The sequence below is a fragment of the Carica papaya genome, chromosome 2 (assembly GCF_054855325.1).
Source record: "Carica papaya isolate Zhongbai chromosome 2, ASM5485532v1, whole genome shotgun sequence".
NCBI lineage: Eukaryota > Viridiplantae > Streptophyta > Magnoliopsida > Brassicales > Caricaceae > Carica > Carica papaya.
This window is the reverse complement of record NC_142310.1, coordinates 22,223,226-22,238,417: the sequence shown is the minus strand read 5'-3', so window position 1 is coordinate 22,238,417 and position 15,192 is coordinate 22,223,226. Positions and strand designations below refer to the sequence as shown.

The window sequence follows — 15,192 nt, the reverse complement described above, 5'->3', positions numbered from 1 at the left end:
TTCAAGGCTCTAAGCTAAGTAGCAGGAGCAACTTTTAATTTGTTATAAGCATAAACAATGGATCCAATAGGTTCTTACCAATAACCACGCCCGTTGAATAGAAACATTAAACTAAAAACTCATACAAAATGAGCACTTAGGAAAAAAAGACCATATGCAGATAATAGAAAACCATAAGATTGAATTACTTGGTATGTTTGCATTCATAAAAAATCGTGTAGCCACCCATTAATATTAATGGAACTCTGCACAAAGTTTCCTCTCGTGATATGAGTTACCACTCTCTGATCGTTTATACTACCCCAAACATCTGAGTGCATTTTCCAAATGAATGGAATATTATTGCAAAAATGGAAAGGAGCAATAAAATAATAATAATCATAACAATCAATTAAAAAAAATGGATTATTATACAAATATTTTATATAGAAAGATAAATAAGTCCATTTATTTAGTTCTACCTTTCTTATACCTATTAGATATATATTCACTGAAATATACTTATATATAATATACAAATTCAAATTATAAGATAAGACATCTTTACAATTAAGAATATAACAATAATAAGTACAAATATTAAATTGAGGTCCATTCTATGACAAACTTGGCCTTTATTTTTATACCTTTAGTGGGCCTAGTATATCTAGTAATTGCAGTGGCTTCTTTATCTCTTCATGTTAAAAAATTGAGGGGTACCCATCATCTTCTCTGTTATTTCCCCCATATTCTAACCTCATCAATATTAAGACTTTCACTCCTAAATTACCCACTCCCAGTTCACCAACATTGATGATGATGATTGCTTAATCAATATGAAAGAAGGAGAAGCAACTAACTAGCAACAACATTGAGCAAGGGTAGATGGGCTGTGAGTTTGGGTTCATGCCAAAAATTTACACACTTGTGAATCTGTATGTTGGGAACGAAGAAGACGATGTCAGGACGAACGAGAGCGAGAAAGAGGGACCAAATGAGGAGGAATTGGTGGTCCAGGCACAAAGTAATGAAGAGGTAGAAGCTAAAAGGACCAAAGGTGGCAATTAGAATATCTACATTTAGGATTATAGGTTTATATAATGATATATTATATATATTAGCCAATCCCAACATAATGTGATCAGGACGAGCCAGTTTCTTCTATTTGCACATTCCTAGATCGAGTTGGACTAAAAAATTTGACTTGGTCTGATCCACATTTAAAAATTTAATTCAGTACAATTCTTTAATCAAAATTGAAAAATACACATGACTAACTGTGTCCAGATTATGAGCATACATTTTAAAAATAATTTAAAATACAATATGACAAAGCAACCTTTTTGCACCTCATTACGATAAAGAAATCTATGGCTCATTAGATTGAAATTAACCTATTATGCTCTTTTCTAATTTTTTTAAATAGTTTGAATTCAAGTTGGTTCGAGACAAATAAATAATACATAATATTAGAACATATTAGTTTTTGTTTAAAAAGAATAAGTTTAAACTTTGGTTACTTATATAATTTTAAATTGAAGTATAATTTTTTTGTAATTAATTATATTGTTGGATTATTGAATTTATCATTAACTTAATTAATTAATCTTCACATAACGGATTGGTTTGATCTAAATGTTTTGAAAAATTTGTTTGCTCAACTTAAAGCCACATGAAAATTAATGAATCCATCCCAAATTTTCGTGCCATAACTATAGGTTAAGTTCAAGTGTTATAGAACTCCTTTTAAATTTCTTTGTCATCCCTATGTGTACCCATGAAAATCACGTGAAAATTCACCAACCCGTTCCAAATACGGGATACGGGATGGGTTCAAATTAACGAACTGAACCGTTAAGATGCTCAAAAATAATAATTAAAAAAAAATCGAAGAGATGGGAGGAGCATGCAGTGATTTATGTGCGTGAAATAGAAGGGAATGCGAGTGTCTCTGCTGCCTCGTCTTTCTGACAGATCCCGCTGTTTAGGGTTTCTTTCTCATACTACTCAAAAATCCTCGGCTCTCCATGTCTCTTCTCCAGACCAATTCCCCACAATGCCCTTCCTCATTCCCTTCCTCTCCTTCCCCCTCCCTCTTCTCTTCTTCCTCATTTCGCATATCTGTAGCCCGGCCTAATAGCACCAGTAGGGCATTCATTTCTTGTTGTTTATCGCAATCTCAAACTGCTATCGTCAATGGGGGTGTCGTTAATCGAATTGCTGAGAGAAATGAGATTCGCTTCGGTTTGCCTAGCAAGGGCCGAATGGCTGCTGATACTCTTGATCTTCTTAAGGTATTTTGCTCTTATTTCTGTTTGGTTGCCGCGGAAATGAATGGAAGTCTAAGGAAAATCGCGATCTTATATTTGGATTTTCTTTTCCTTTCGGAAAATTTATTTGACTCGGAAAATAGAGACATTATTTGTGCAATTCTGTCTTTGTTTGAATTCATGATAACTTCTTGTTCCTTTTTTGTTGAACTGCTGCGTTTCTTTTTAAGTGTTTCGCGTTATTTCCTGATTTTTTTTTCAATTGGTATAATATATCTCAAGGCAAATTCGTCAATTGAACTACGAACTAGGTAGCTGAGAAATGATTTCAAATATATCTTCTCTATTTTGTTTCTTTATTCCAGCACTTATCTTGGTAATGGCGCGGAAACTTGAGCCTCGTATGAACTACTTACTACTTGCTATTCTCAGCTCTGACGCCATACTTTAATTTGTTCTTTTGAGAAGGATTGCCAATTATCTGTGAGGCAGGTTAATCCTCGACAATATGTGGCAAAAATCCCTCAGGTTCTCTCTCATTTTCATCACAAATCCTCTGTCACTTATTTTTTTGGTCCGTCGTTCTATATCTTAAATAAATGCTTCAGATTAGGCTGTTGGAATAAATATAAAATTTTCTTTGACACTTTTATTTCTCCTTCAGCTAGCCAATCTGGAGGTCTGGTTTCAGCGGCCAAAAGACATTGTACGGAAACTTTTATCGGGAGATCTGGATATTGGTATTGTGGGTTTTGACACTGTTAGTGAATATGGTCAGGTATTACAGCATCTAGTATATTGTTGGACTTGGATTTTATTTTCAGATTTTCTGTAATTACTTGGATCAGTTAGAGTAATCTTGATGTTACTGATATATGTCCAATAAATCCTGTCTCAAAGCTCAAAAATATTGCTTTTGGCAATTTAGTTGATTGCATAAGCCTTTTTTGAAAAATTAACCATCCTATTTTGCTCTAGTTATTCTTGGACTGATCTTATAGTTAGTACCAAGGAATTTTGTTCTTTGGGTTTGCATTAAGGTGGGTCACTTCATTTGCCTGTGATAACTTGGGAGTTACTCTGTTTCCAAGAATAGGAAAAAGACATCAAATTACATGTATTCTGCATACTACCTGTGTATAATTGTGCAAACATCTCTATGTTTTCTCCTAGGCATAGGGTGTATTCTTCATTAATCCATAATGCTTCTCTTTGCATAATGTTTTTTGATGGAATGCTAAAATCACTCAAGTTACCTTGAAGGCCCTGAAACCTCCACCTTCTTTACATTCAAGTTCTTTGCTCAGAGTACATGCATTTTTCTTGCATATAGTTCTCATGAAATAAAGAGGCATCCAGTTATTTTTCCCAAGAAGAAGAAGGAGAAAAGGATTAGGGCATACATTTGCTTCGAGTTCATTTAAGTAGCTTCGATTCCTTCTTTATGGAAGAATGATTATATATGTTCTACTCTGTATGAAAAAAATTATTCTAAACATATATCATCCTTCTTGACAATCAGAGAAACCACATTCTATATAAAAAAGTGGAGAAACCACATCATTATTTATTTATTTTCACTTTCATCTTTAGAATGAGTCGTTGTAACAAATGATTATGTTCCTTAGCATTGTATAGTATTTTGATAAACGTGGTAAAGAACAAGTGGCTAAAAGTATTTTTAACAAGCAATCTGCAAAGTTCCACCATCCGGTCCTTCTGGGACTCTTTGATTAAGAGTTTAGAAGTTAAAAAATCAAGGCTCAGATGCTGCAGCTTATAGTCCTCCGGAGTTAGATGCATAATATGAAGTTCAATTGTTTTAACAAAAGGGAACATAAGCATCTTCCAGATTCTTCTAGTGTCTTGGCAATGTGAAAATCATTAACTTGGAATGTGATGAAAGTATATTCTTGCTAAAACTCTTGGAACATTTGATTTTCTTGTTAGGGGAATGAAGAGCTTATTATTGTTCATGATGCTCTTGATTATGGGGATTGTCGTCTATCTCTTGCTGTAAGTGATTTTTGCTTCGTGCATATAACTCATTTGAAGATTTTCTCTCATAGTTAACAGTCATCATGGCCATCTTTTATAATGTCAGATTCCGAAGTACGGAATTTTTGAGAATATAAATTCATTGAAGGAACTAGCACTAATGTCTCAATGGACTGCAGAGAAGCCTCTGCGTGTTGCTACTGGCTTCACTTATGTATGATATGCTAGCTTCTCTTTCCATACTAAATTAATTTTTTCTTCTAGTAAGATTTCTTTTTTGAGCTAATGGCTAGAATGACTCTATTCACATTTAAACCTACTTCAATTTTCTATGCAGCTTGGTCCTAAATTTATGAAAGAAAATGGACTGAAGCATGTAGTCTTTTCAACTGCAGATGGAGCCTTAGAGGCAGCTCCTGCTGTAAGAAATTCTTCCCTTCTAAATAATCATAATGACTTCCATTGTAACCTGAGTGATACTAATCTGAAATGATTTGGGTGAAAATAGTGGAAAAGAAAGCCTTAGAAGCAGCTCCTGCTGTAAGAATTCTCACTTTCTAAATAATCATTATGACTTACATTATAACTTGAATTATACTAATCTGAAATTATTTGGGTGTAAATAGTGAAAAAGAAAAAGAAATAAGATAAAGAAATTGAAGGCTTTGAAATAACTCTTAGTAGAAACCTCTTTAGCTCCTTCACTCGGTTTGATTCTTGGCTCTAACTCTTTGTAGAAACTTCATAATCCTCATTATTTTGCTATTAAAATACTTTTTTTCCAACTAGATTTTAGATTCTGTACTTATTAAAAGTTGTTTGTTTCTTGGTTGATGTTATCATTCTGGATGATGATTGTGTGAACTATTAATATTCATTTTGTAAGATGCTTGTCTCTCCAAGTGATGCTTATCAAAGTATTTCTCCATATGATGCTTATCGAAGTATTCGTTTCTGTTATTCTAGATGGGAATAGCCGATGCAATTTTAGACCTTGTGAGTAGTGGAACAACATTAAGAGAAAACAACCTGAAAGAAATTGAAGGGGGAACAGTCTTGGAAAGCCAGGTAAGATATCCTGTTTCCATCTGTTTTGCACAAGCGAATCATGTCAACTTGTAATCTTGAGAGTCTTATTAGTTGTTGGAAATTATTGTTTGTTGGAGATCAAACAGCTTTTTTCAAAATTCTCTTTAATGTCTCTCATTTTACATCAAGTAATGGTGTTTTTTATAGGCTGTTCTCGTAGCGAGCAGGAAATCTTTGGTCCAGAGAAAAGGTGTGCTGGATACAACACATGAAATTCTTGAGAGGTTGGAGGCTCATTTGAGGGCAGTTGGTCAATTTACGGTGTGTAGACCAGGGTTTTTTCCTTTTTAGTCATTTGTTTATTTAGTCTTAATTGTTTTCTCATACAATTTGATGGTAGGTGACTGCAAACATGAGAGGAAGTAGTGCAGAGGAGGTAGCTGAGCGAGTACTGAGCCAGCCATCACTATCTGGTTTGCAGGTGATATTTGAAGAATCCAATCTTCATCTAATTTGGAAGTTGTACTTATCTTTTCTTGGTAAAGTGCTGAATGACAGAGGTCTTTCAATTTGTAGGGGCCAACTGTAAGTCCAGTCTTCTCCAAGCGTGATGGACGGGTAGTAGCTGATTACTATGCCATGGTCATTTGTGTTCCAAAGAACGCACTATACAAGTCCGTACAGCAGTTGAGAGCGGTCAGCTATGACAAATTCTACCAGTTCTTATCTGTGTGTATATTGATTATGTAGTTTTGAGTACCAGCATATTGGTTCTGAACTCGTGAGAAGTTCCTGTCCCTCTTTTGGATGGAACGAACATTATTTCAATTCTTAAAGCCATATTTCTAATGTATATGAAAATTACTTGTATTTTTTGGACTTGATTCCATATTTTTGATAATATCACAAACAGGATTTAAAGTTATTGCTATGTTGCAGATTGGAGGGAGCGGGGTGCTGATTTCACCATTAACCTACATTTTTGATGAAGAGACTCCCAGATGGCGGGAACTGCTTTCAAAACTTGGGCTCTGATATCGAATTTAGTTAATTTGGGAAGTGAAGTTAGTGTGTGAAATCTTCAAGGTTTTGCTTTTTTAAGGGAGCCTGTTATTTCATCGGGCAGCAATATCATCTGTTGTTTTGTTGTATCTGTAATAAATTACTTGTAGTGCTATTAGAGGTTTCCTTATCAATGGATTCTACAAGTTATTCGATTTGAGATATAATTCAGTTGTTTAGTCATGTTGATAGTCTCAAAAATTACAGTGTGAGAATAAAATTGAAGATTAAAAAGAAACCTTTAGCAGCAAATAAGTGTATATCTATATACATGTCAAAAATGGGACAAATGCAGACTTATTCCTTTTGTTATATTTTCTTCTGAGAGAAAAAAAAAAAAAAAAAAGAAAGAAAGAAATGCGTGTATATATATATATATATATTTCATATGCCATAAATGGTAAATATTTTAAAGAAATTACTTTTGAAACACAAAAATTAGTACAAACGCTTTATTATACTAACATCTCCGTAAAAATTTATAAATTTATAAACAAGTGTTTTCGGAGTATTGTGAAAGAGAAAAATGAAGTGAAAAAAGAGAGATGAAAAATAAAGTGACAAAGGTGGAATGGGAAACCACATTGTTCTTTCTCTATTTGAGTTTGGGTCTGTAAAGTTTTCACTTTACCCCAACCAAATTAAATGAACCTAACTCATCAAAATCCAACCCAAGACCCAAAGCCCGCTCTTTAGAAAATTAGCCAAACGACGCCGTGAGCTCGGGATCTCTTAGTGTTGAAAACGGCGTCGCGTGGGGCTAGGGTTAAATACCCGAATGCGGTTTGGTTTCGTCATCTCCTCTCTTCCTTCACCCAAAACTTAAGCGTGTGGCTTCTGGAGGCGATTGGAAGAATCAGAGGAATCTGGAGTTGGGAGAGTGAATAAGCGGAGGAAGAACGACAAAGAGCATTCAGCCTCTAGGTATAGTTTACAGATCTGGTTCTCAAGATGAAGCAACGTTTGTTCTTGAAAATTGATTTGGGTGCAGTGTTTGTTGTTCTGAATTATGCTATTTCAAGTTGATTGAAAATTTTCAATTTATGTGTTATGCAGTTAATTAGCTTCTTTTTTTTTTTACCGTAATAGGCGTATCCGTCACAAACGTTATAGTCACCAATATAAATATACTGTTACTGCTAGGAATGAAGTATGGTAATTTTACGTTCCATCGTTTGTCTTCTTTTTCTTTATGTTGGAGCGATGTTCTTTTGCTGCTGATATATTTCATTCACTATTTATGATATTTTACAAATCATATGCGTGCCAGTCTCACTTGCGTTTTGCATAAAGAGTTGCCACGTTTTAATTTTCTTGCTGCCTTCCCTCAATCTGATACTACTACTCAAGAGTTCGGACCTCCAGGATACTATTATCAGCTTTTAGCGGGACATGAGTCTGGTTCTGTTTGCTAATGCCATTCATGTGGCTACCTTTCTTTCTACTTTTTCTTTGGACCTGCTGTTTGCAAATATAATCTTCTAAGGGTTTTACTGTGCCTGGTTTCTTTTTAATTTTTAGCACGCCTCTTTTTGGCCTTGACTGAGTAATGTTGTTATGGTTGCAGTAAAAAAGAACTCAGGTTATCAAATATTCTTATTGAGTAAAATGAACGAGTATGTCCACAATGATCTCTTGGGTTTTTAGGTTCTCTTATGGTTACTTGCAACTGTTACATGCATATGTTGCCACCTTTGCTGTTTGAGTTCCGTTGTTATATATTATGGCTTCATGTTGTACTACTTCCACATCGGTATTATAACAGTTGTTTTGCATTGGAATATCTCTTGCTCGTTGCATTCCCATGATCAAAAATGAAAAGCATAAAAGGGATAGAGAGGAAGGCTCTTACTTTTTGCAAAAGGTTGAAATGGTTGTGAACTTTGATTGCTCTCTTGCGGAGAAGAAAATGCTAAAGAATTATTAGGTTGATCATTGGCGTGACAAGATGAGATTTTATAATTTTACTTTTATTTCATTTCTTATTTTGTTTTTCTTGTTTTCTTTTTTTTTTTGATGTATTTGATTTTCTATTGCTCATATATTTTGTGAATGTAATTAAAATAAGCGGTATCTTATAGATTTAAATAGAGAAATAGAGGGTAATTTCACATTCTAATAATCTATACTAAACCATTATGTGCCCATGCGATTTTATTATTATTTTGATCACATTTAACTCCTAACATTTTATATTTAAAATAGGATTTTTTATATATATTAGGATTACAGCCATTATTATTTTCAGAGAAGATAGAGGCCCATTTGCAATTAATTATACAGAGGAATCTTTAAGTAGTTTCTATGAAAAAAGGGGAATTATATTTTTTATTACCGATTTTGAATAGCATCATATTTTATCAGTTAAAATAGTGTGAAAAATGATTAATTATTTATTTGTGAAGATGATATTTAACAAATTTAAAGAAATAGGAACGATGACAGGATAATTGTCAGAGCTCCAAAATCAGATCCATTTGGAATTAGAAACATAGGGCCTGGAAATCTAAAAGGGTATTGGGCCATCTTAGGCTTTCAGAAAGAATAAATTCAACTTCTGATCCGACCACTTGTAATCATTGGCACTTCTATGATTCTTTAATAAGTGAATGGAATTTCTTTCAAAAATTCGTTTTATATATACTGTGTTTTCTTTTATGCTCTAGAGTTTCAGCAACAGAGGAGGGTTTCTGCGACCAAGGGGGAACAGCAGCAGCGGAGTAGCAGCCATGGTTCTCAAGTAACTTTTTCCTCTATTTTTTCTCTATTGTGTTATTGTGTTCATTGAAATCGTTTTCAATTGACGATCTTTGATTTAAATTACCCTTTATTTGTCTATTTAGTTTCTGGATTTGAAAGAGTATAGTTTATCTTCCATGAATGCATAGTTTACACGAGAAACACGATCTATCTGTTTCCACCTCCAAAATATCGATCTGTGCTTTTTTCCTTCAAATATTTAGTCAGGCAGCAAGATTTGAGGATAGCTTTTTATTTCTATTTTAATTGTTCTTCATCACATTTTATAACCAGTTTAATGGTGAGCAGAGGAGTCTAAAGGCGAAATAGAATGACTCCGGGAAACTAGGGGAATGTAATACTGAAAGCAATTTACACTTTCTGCTTTTTGGGTTTAAGTTTGATTCGGATGTGGGTTTCTTTTGTTGTTTGTAGAAATATGGATTGCCATAGTTCAGTTAAGGTTTCTGGTATTGTTACTATGGATATGAGTGACTTAGCTTTTGCAGTCTTCCTCAAGAATTGCCTCTTTGAGTAGCTATTTGTATCAATATGTATAATTTTAGCTTAGTTAAGAGGCAAAAATTAATAGATCATTATTTGGTCTTCTATGGTATTTCGAGGGGACACTGTTTTTCCCATAAGTGATCTCCATGATCCCCTGGACATTCTCTTTAAGTTTACTTTGACCGAGTGCAGTTGGTTTCTTCAGAATTAATACCCAAACATCACATCTTTTGGACTCAGGAAACAGACATAAATAAAAGGACTGTTGGATTCCAGAAGTAGACATAAAATAACAGGATGGTCTGCTTGGCTTTACCATCCAAATTCTTTAGGCTTCAGAATTCCAGTCATGATATTGCCCTCAATAATTGTAATTTGATTAAATTCTTTTAAGGCAATATTTCGGTGGATAATTCCATTTGATTAGTTATGATGAAAATGCTCGTGGCATTGGAACGATTTCCTTGTGTCTGATGTGTCTCTATTGTTTGCAACTAAAATGTAGGTACTCAACACTTACGGTTATGAATAGCAAAAACCTGAGATGCTTTGTTTTCTCAGGACACCTGACAGGACTTAGGCTTAAGTTATCCAGATAAGCTCCTTATATTAGCATCAGAGAAAGACTGACAATGCATATAAAAAACATTTAACCTTAGTTTGGTTTATTTTCATTGTAGAGAAAATAATTGGTTTCATGTATAGAAAGTTTATTTTTTTCATATAACAGTGAATATGTTGTACCTAAGTATTTAATGATCATGTTGAGATTCTGACTCTAAAACTTCAAATTATTGGTATTATAGGACAGAACTCTGCCGTTTCAGTGGAGCCAAGATTTACCCCGGGAAAGGCATCAGATTTATACGTGCTGATTCTCAGGTGAATTTCATCTAGTTTAATTTGAATTTATCTATTTTCCCTGGCCAACATTTCTTTTAATTGGAAATGGCTTTCTTTTCATATGGGTATCATGTCTTTATTGGTAATAGTTAGGTGTTATGCGGTTGTTTTCAATGATAATGACAGATCTGCACTGTATTTTTTAGGTTTTTCTGTTTGCCAACTCAAAATGTAAGAGGTACTTCCACAACCGACTTAAACCATCAAAACTTACCTGGACTGCCATGTACAGGAAGCAACACAAGAAGGTAAGATTCACTGGAGATTGGTTTTAATTTTGGATGGGGTAGTTAGTGGATCCATAGGTTCTGTATTTAATCTTGTTTCTTTGAGTGAAGAATCTGATAGATGATGTATGATAAGCCCCTCAACTTTTCTAAGGGGCCAGATTGTCTATATGCAAACTAGATTAGTCAAATCTTTTTAATGAGTTACTTGAATATGTTTGTGGACTTATTCCCGATATGTTAAAAATTTCAACCTGCACAATGCTCCTGTCTCAGTTTAGTGAATAAAATAAATGTATCCAGTATCAGCCACAACTCATGAATAGGTTACCTTACTATGTTAAAGGACATTGCCCAAGAGGCTGTGAAGAAGAGGAGACGCACCACCAAGAAACCATACTCCAGGTCCATTGTGGGTGCCACCTTGGAAGTTATCCAGAAGAGAAGAACTGAAAAACCGGAAGTTCGTGATGCTGCCAGGGAAGCTGCGCTCCGGTGTGTATTCATTTAGTAGTTTTCTTGTTGCTATTCTTGAACATTTTGTTTAAGTTTTTAATTAGCCATTTCTTTAGTTTCCTGCAAAGCATAAATCTTGCCATTGTGTTGTATATTTGTTATGGTTCTCAGTAGATTTACAATTATATTGCAGTGAAATTAAGGAAAGGATCAAGAAGTCAAAGGACGAAAAGAAGGCAAAGAAGGCTGAAGTGATGGCGAAGCAACAAAAGATAGGAGGCAAGGCGAATGTTCCTAAGGGCGCTGCACCAAAAGGTCCCAAACTTGGTGGTGGTGGTGGAGGGAAACGTTGAGGTATTTTAACAGTTGGTAGTAGTTATAGGTTAATTTGGAAGGTTTTGTTGACTACACTTGTGTTTGGCCAATTTGGAATTGGCATTTTTGTTAGCTTACATTGATTACATGTTTGAATGGATATCTGGTTATTTTATGGATCATGGACTTTTTGTAATTTGAACTTGCCTGTGCAAATATGCTTTTTATTTTTTTGGGGGGATAGTGTGATGAGAAATATGGATCTGGCAATTGTTGTTCTAACATTCTTCTATTGAACCAACTGAATAAGCTTTTTGTCAGCAGAGGGAGGGAGATATTTTCAGCTCTTTGAGATATTTTAACCAACTGAATAAGTTCTCTTTGAACTTCTTGATAGGAAAAATTGTTATTGGGAGTAATTAATGCATTCCAATAAAATATTTGAACTTTTAGTAATGAAAAATCGAATATAAACAATTATGTATGAATATAATCAATAGTTCTATGATTTTAAAACCAATTATATACAAAGCATAGTGGCCAATATTCAGGGGAAGGAGGTTGTGGTGATGGATGCACAGAGTACGGTTTTTATAATCGCAGATTGCATGGCATTGTTACATTGAACTGGGTCTGTATGGATTGTAACATGGTGGCTCATAATTTTGCTCAAGCTGCATGCATGTAGTGTTTTGAATTTTCACGTTTGAGAAAGACTATCCCGGAACATGGATGCATTCTTTGCAAGTTAATTAATTTCTATTGGTTTTTACTACATATAAAAAAAAACCAATTATATACAATACATAGGTTATGTCAAAAAATTAAATCGAAACCTTTGTCAGAAAGAGTTCATGTGCCAATAAGATATAATAAAGTGATTGATTCATACAAATTATGTCACAATTAATAATAATAAACTTATTATTAGAATTCATAGCTACAGATAAATTTTAATCAAACAAAATACGGAATAAGACTGTTTTGAGATAAGATAATTAATAATAATAAAGTTAAAAGTAATAAATAAAAAAAAAAGTCTCAATTAATTAATCACAAAGATGGATGGATAAAGTACAAAGCTTTTCGCTTTCACTCAGTTATTAAATATTAATTATCCAGTAAGTATAATTTAAATAAAATTTACATATTTAATATATACTTTAATCAATTTTGATTGTATTTTTAATTGTACGATGATTAATATGCCTTGAGATTTTTCAATAAAGTGATAATATACATAATTTGAATTTGATATAAAATTAACTTGAAATTAAAATTATGTTTCAATTTGAACTCCTATCATGCTTATATTACATTTTTTTATTTATATTATATGAAATTTGAATTTAAATTGAATGTCAGGTTTGTCATACAAGTGTGTAACTATATAAGATAAAAAAAAAATTTAAATATAATTTTGGGTTTTTAAGATATGACTTGTACAATATATTTCAAAGTTCATCTATGTTGGCGTAAATAAGTAGTAGCTAATCCAAGGAGGTGAATTAGGTTTTTAACAAAAACTGAATAATCTCAATTTAAAATGACAACTACAAGAATATGCAGACAATTAGTATAACTTAACAAGTGATAAATGCTTAATGAAAATAGTTTAGATAATGTTTAATCTCTATTAAGTGCTTTTAAATTGGTGATGAAATGAACAATTATCAAATGTTTTCAATAATTATAATTTATGCTGTCATAATAAATTCAAGAGCAAGAGACAACTAAAACACCAAGTTTATTCAATAGATAATTAAAGTAAATATACAAGAGAACATTTAACAACAAGCAAAAGTTGATTTACAACTTGTAAATTTAAATGCAATGTGTAAATTTAAGAGATAAAGGAAGAAAAATTATAAACTCGATTTTTGTAAAAGTTCGACTACTCACGTGCACCTATATTCTCTCCCCAAATCAAGTCAACTACTTAAGTATTTATATTATCTTATCAAAATTCTTACAAGTGCATTTTTTTTGTCCTTTATTTCACCTATGACAAAAACTTGTTTATCTTAGTGTTAAATTTTACCATTCAAGTGGATCTATCAAATACTCAATTCTCAATAGGTCCCCCACCTCATTTTACAAACCTCTAAGAATGTGAAATGGAATATTTAAATTTTATTCCCACCAAGATAAAAATTACAAGATGAAGCTTAAAAAGTTTTAAAAGGATTTTCTAAGATTTACCTCAAAGAATATTTAACTTTCAAAAGTTATGGTGACAAGCACTTTTCTAAAATAAATATCTTTTCAGACTTGAAGTACATAGAAGAATAAAATTAAAATCAAACTCTCACAAAAAATAAAATTTCAAGTTGAAGCTCAATTATATGGGATATATTTTTCAAATGATTAAATCAAGCTTTAGTTTTGAAATCTCTCGAAAGTTAAGTGAAAAAAACGAATAAATGAACAATACGTAAAAGCTCAAACAAACTTTTAAATGTTACCTAAAGAATATCTTATTTAAGAGTAAATGGCAAGAATGAACACGAAGAGATTCAAAATTTTGAGGTTACGAGAAAGTTAAGAGTTTTTCACTTTCAAGATTCAAATTTATCTCTTCAAAATTATCAAAAAAGAGGTAGATGAATTTTTTTTAATAATGTCAATGTTGTACTACTCGTTAGACACATAAAATGAAGTTTTTGGGTATTAAATTCATCCAAGACACGTATAAATGCATGTGTTTGTGCATTAAAAATGACGTTATTATGAGGTGCATTAAAATACATCGTAACTGTTAAAGATATCCATTCGAAATCATCTCCAAATCAACATCATTTGCTATTTTCTCTTTAGCACACTCATTTGTACAAGCTCATGTCTGCGATGTTATCTCCTTCATATTGTCTATCTCTTCAGGACTTCATTTTTATCTCAATAACTCCAGCATATTTATCTTATCTATTCTGCACATATCTCATCCTACTTTCTAGCTTCAATATTATCCAACAATGTACTATTTAAACAACAATATATTTAATAAGAATATAACATAATTTCTGCTTTATTTCTGGGTTCATAACATGGTATCAGAGCCATCATAGAACAAAGAAAAACAATGGCTTCTTCTGATAAACTCTCCCTCATCTTTGCTTCCTCAAACAGTAATCCCATAACCACTCACTATTCCTTTTCTATCAAATTAAATCCCAAAAACAACCTGGCATGGAAAACTCAGTTCATCCCTATCCTAAACTATCAAAATCTCAAAGGCCTTGTTGATGGCAGTGAATCAGCACCGCCCGAATTACTAGTCACTGGTGAACCTCCCACCACCACTGCAAATCATGTGTATCTCGCATGGTTTCAGAAAGATCAAATGCTCCTTTCGTGGCTTCTATCCTCCTCATTAGAGGAATTTTTTTTTGTGTATTATTAGTCTCACTGCCTCATTCTCTGTCTGGAATACCTTAACAACTGTATTCGACTCTATATCTCAAAACTACCAACTTTAATTACATATTGAGCTGCAGGACCTAAAACGGAATGACCTATCAATTTCACAGTTTCTCTACAAAGCTAAAGCCTTGGCTGATGAACTTGCATCCGCTGGTCGTCAACTTTCTTCTGCAGAGTTCAACGCAATCATTTATCACAATGTAGGTAAGGAATTTCATGGAATCATCACTGCACTTAATATGAAAACCTGTCATTCCATTAGCTTCATAGGCAGCTACTTGCTCACG

At 33.1% G+C, this 15,192-nt stretch overlaps 2 protein-coding genes across 3 annotated transcripts; both read left to right on the top strand.

The window, feature by feature from the left end:
• Positions 1–1,866: 1,866 nt before the first annotated feature.
• LOC110817431 (ATP phosphoribosyltransferase 1, chloroplastic-like) lies at positions 1,867–6,521 on the top strand. 2 transcript variants are annotated; one of them, XM_088213661.1, is made up of 11 exons: positions 1,867–2,273; positions 2,718–2,777; positions 2,914–3,027; positions 4,200–4,265; positions 4,354–4,461; positions 4,585–4,668; positions 5,214–5,315; positions 5,484–5,597; positions 5,677–5,757; positions 5,853–6,005; positions 6,216–6,521. In XM_088213661.1, the coding sequence occupies exons 1-11, from the start codon at positions 2,007–2,009 to the stop codon at positions 6,309–6,311; spliced, it is 1,245 nt and encodes a 414-aa protein (XP_088069787.1). In that variant the 5' UTR covers positions 1,867–2,006; the 3' UTR covers positions 6,312–6,521. The 2 variants fall into 2 exon arrangements, with proteins under 2 accessions (XP_088069787.1, XP_021901656.2); XM_022045964.2 differs by having other exon boundaries at positions 1,868–2,273; positions 5,853–5,972.
• A 597-nt stretch (positions 6,522–7,118) lies between these two features.
• Positions 7,119–11,681, top strand: LOC110817360 (large ribosomal subunit protein eL24-like). Its single transcript, XM_088213662.1, has 6 exons — positions 7,119–7,262; positions 9,005–9,078; positions 10,391–10,466; positions 10,634–10,735; positions 11,061–11,209; positions 11,364–11,681. The coding sequence occupies exons 2-6, from the start codon at positions 9,068–9,070 to the stop codon at positions 11,521–11,523; spliced, it is 498 nt and encodes a 165-aa protein (XP_088069788.1). The 5' UTR covers positions 7,119–7,262; positions 9,005–9,067; the 3' UTR covers positions 11,524–11,681.
• The last annotated feature ends 3,511 nt before the right edge of the window (positions 11,682–15,192 follow it).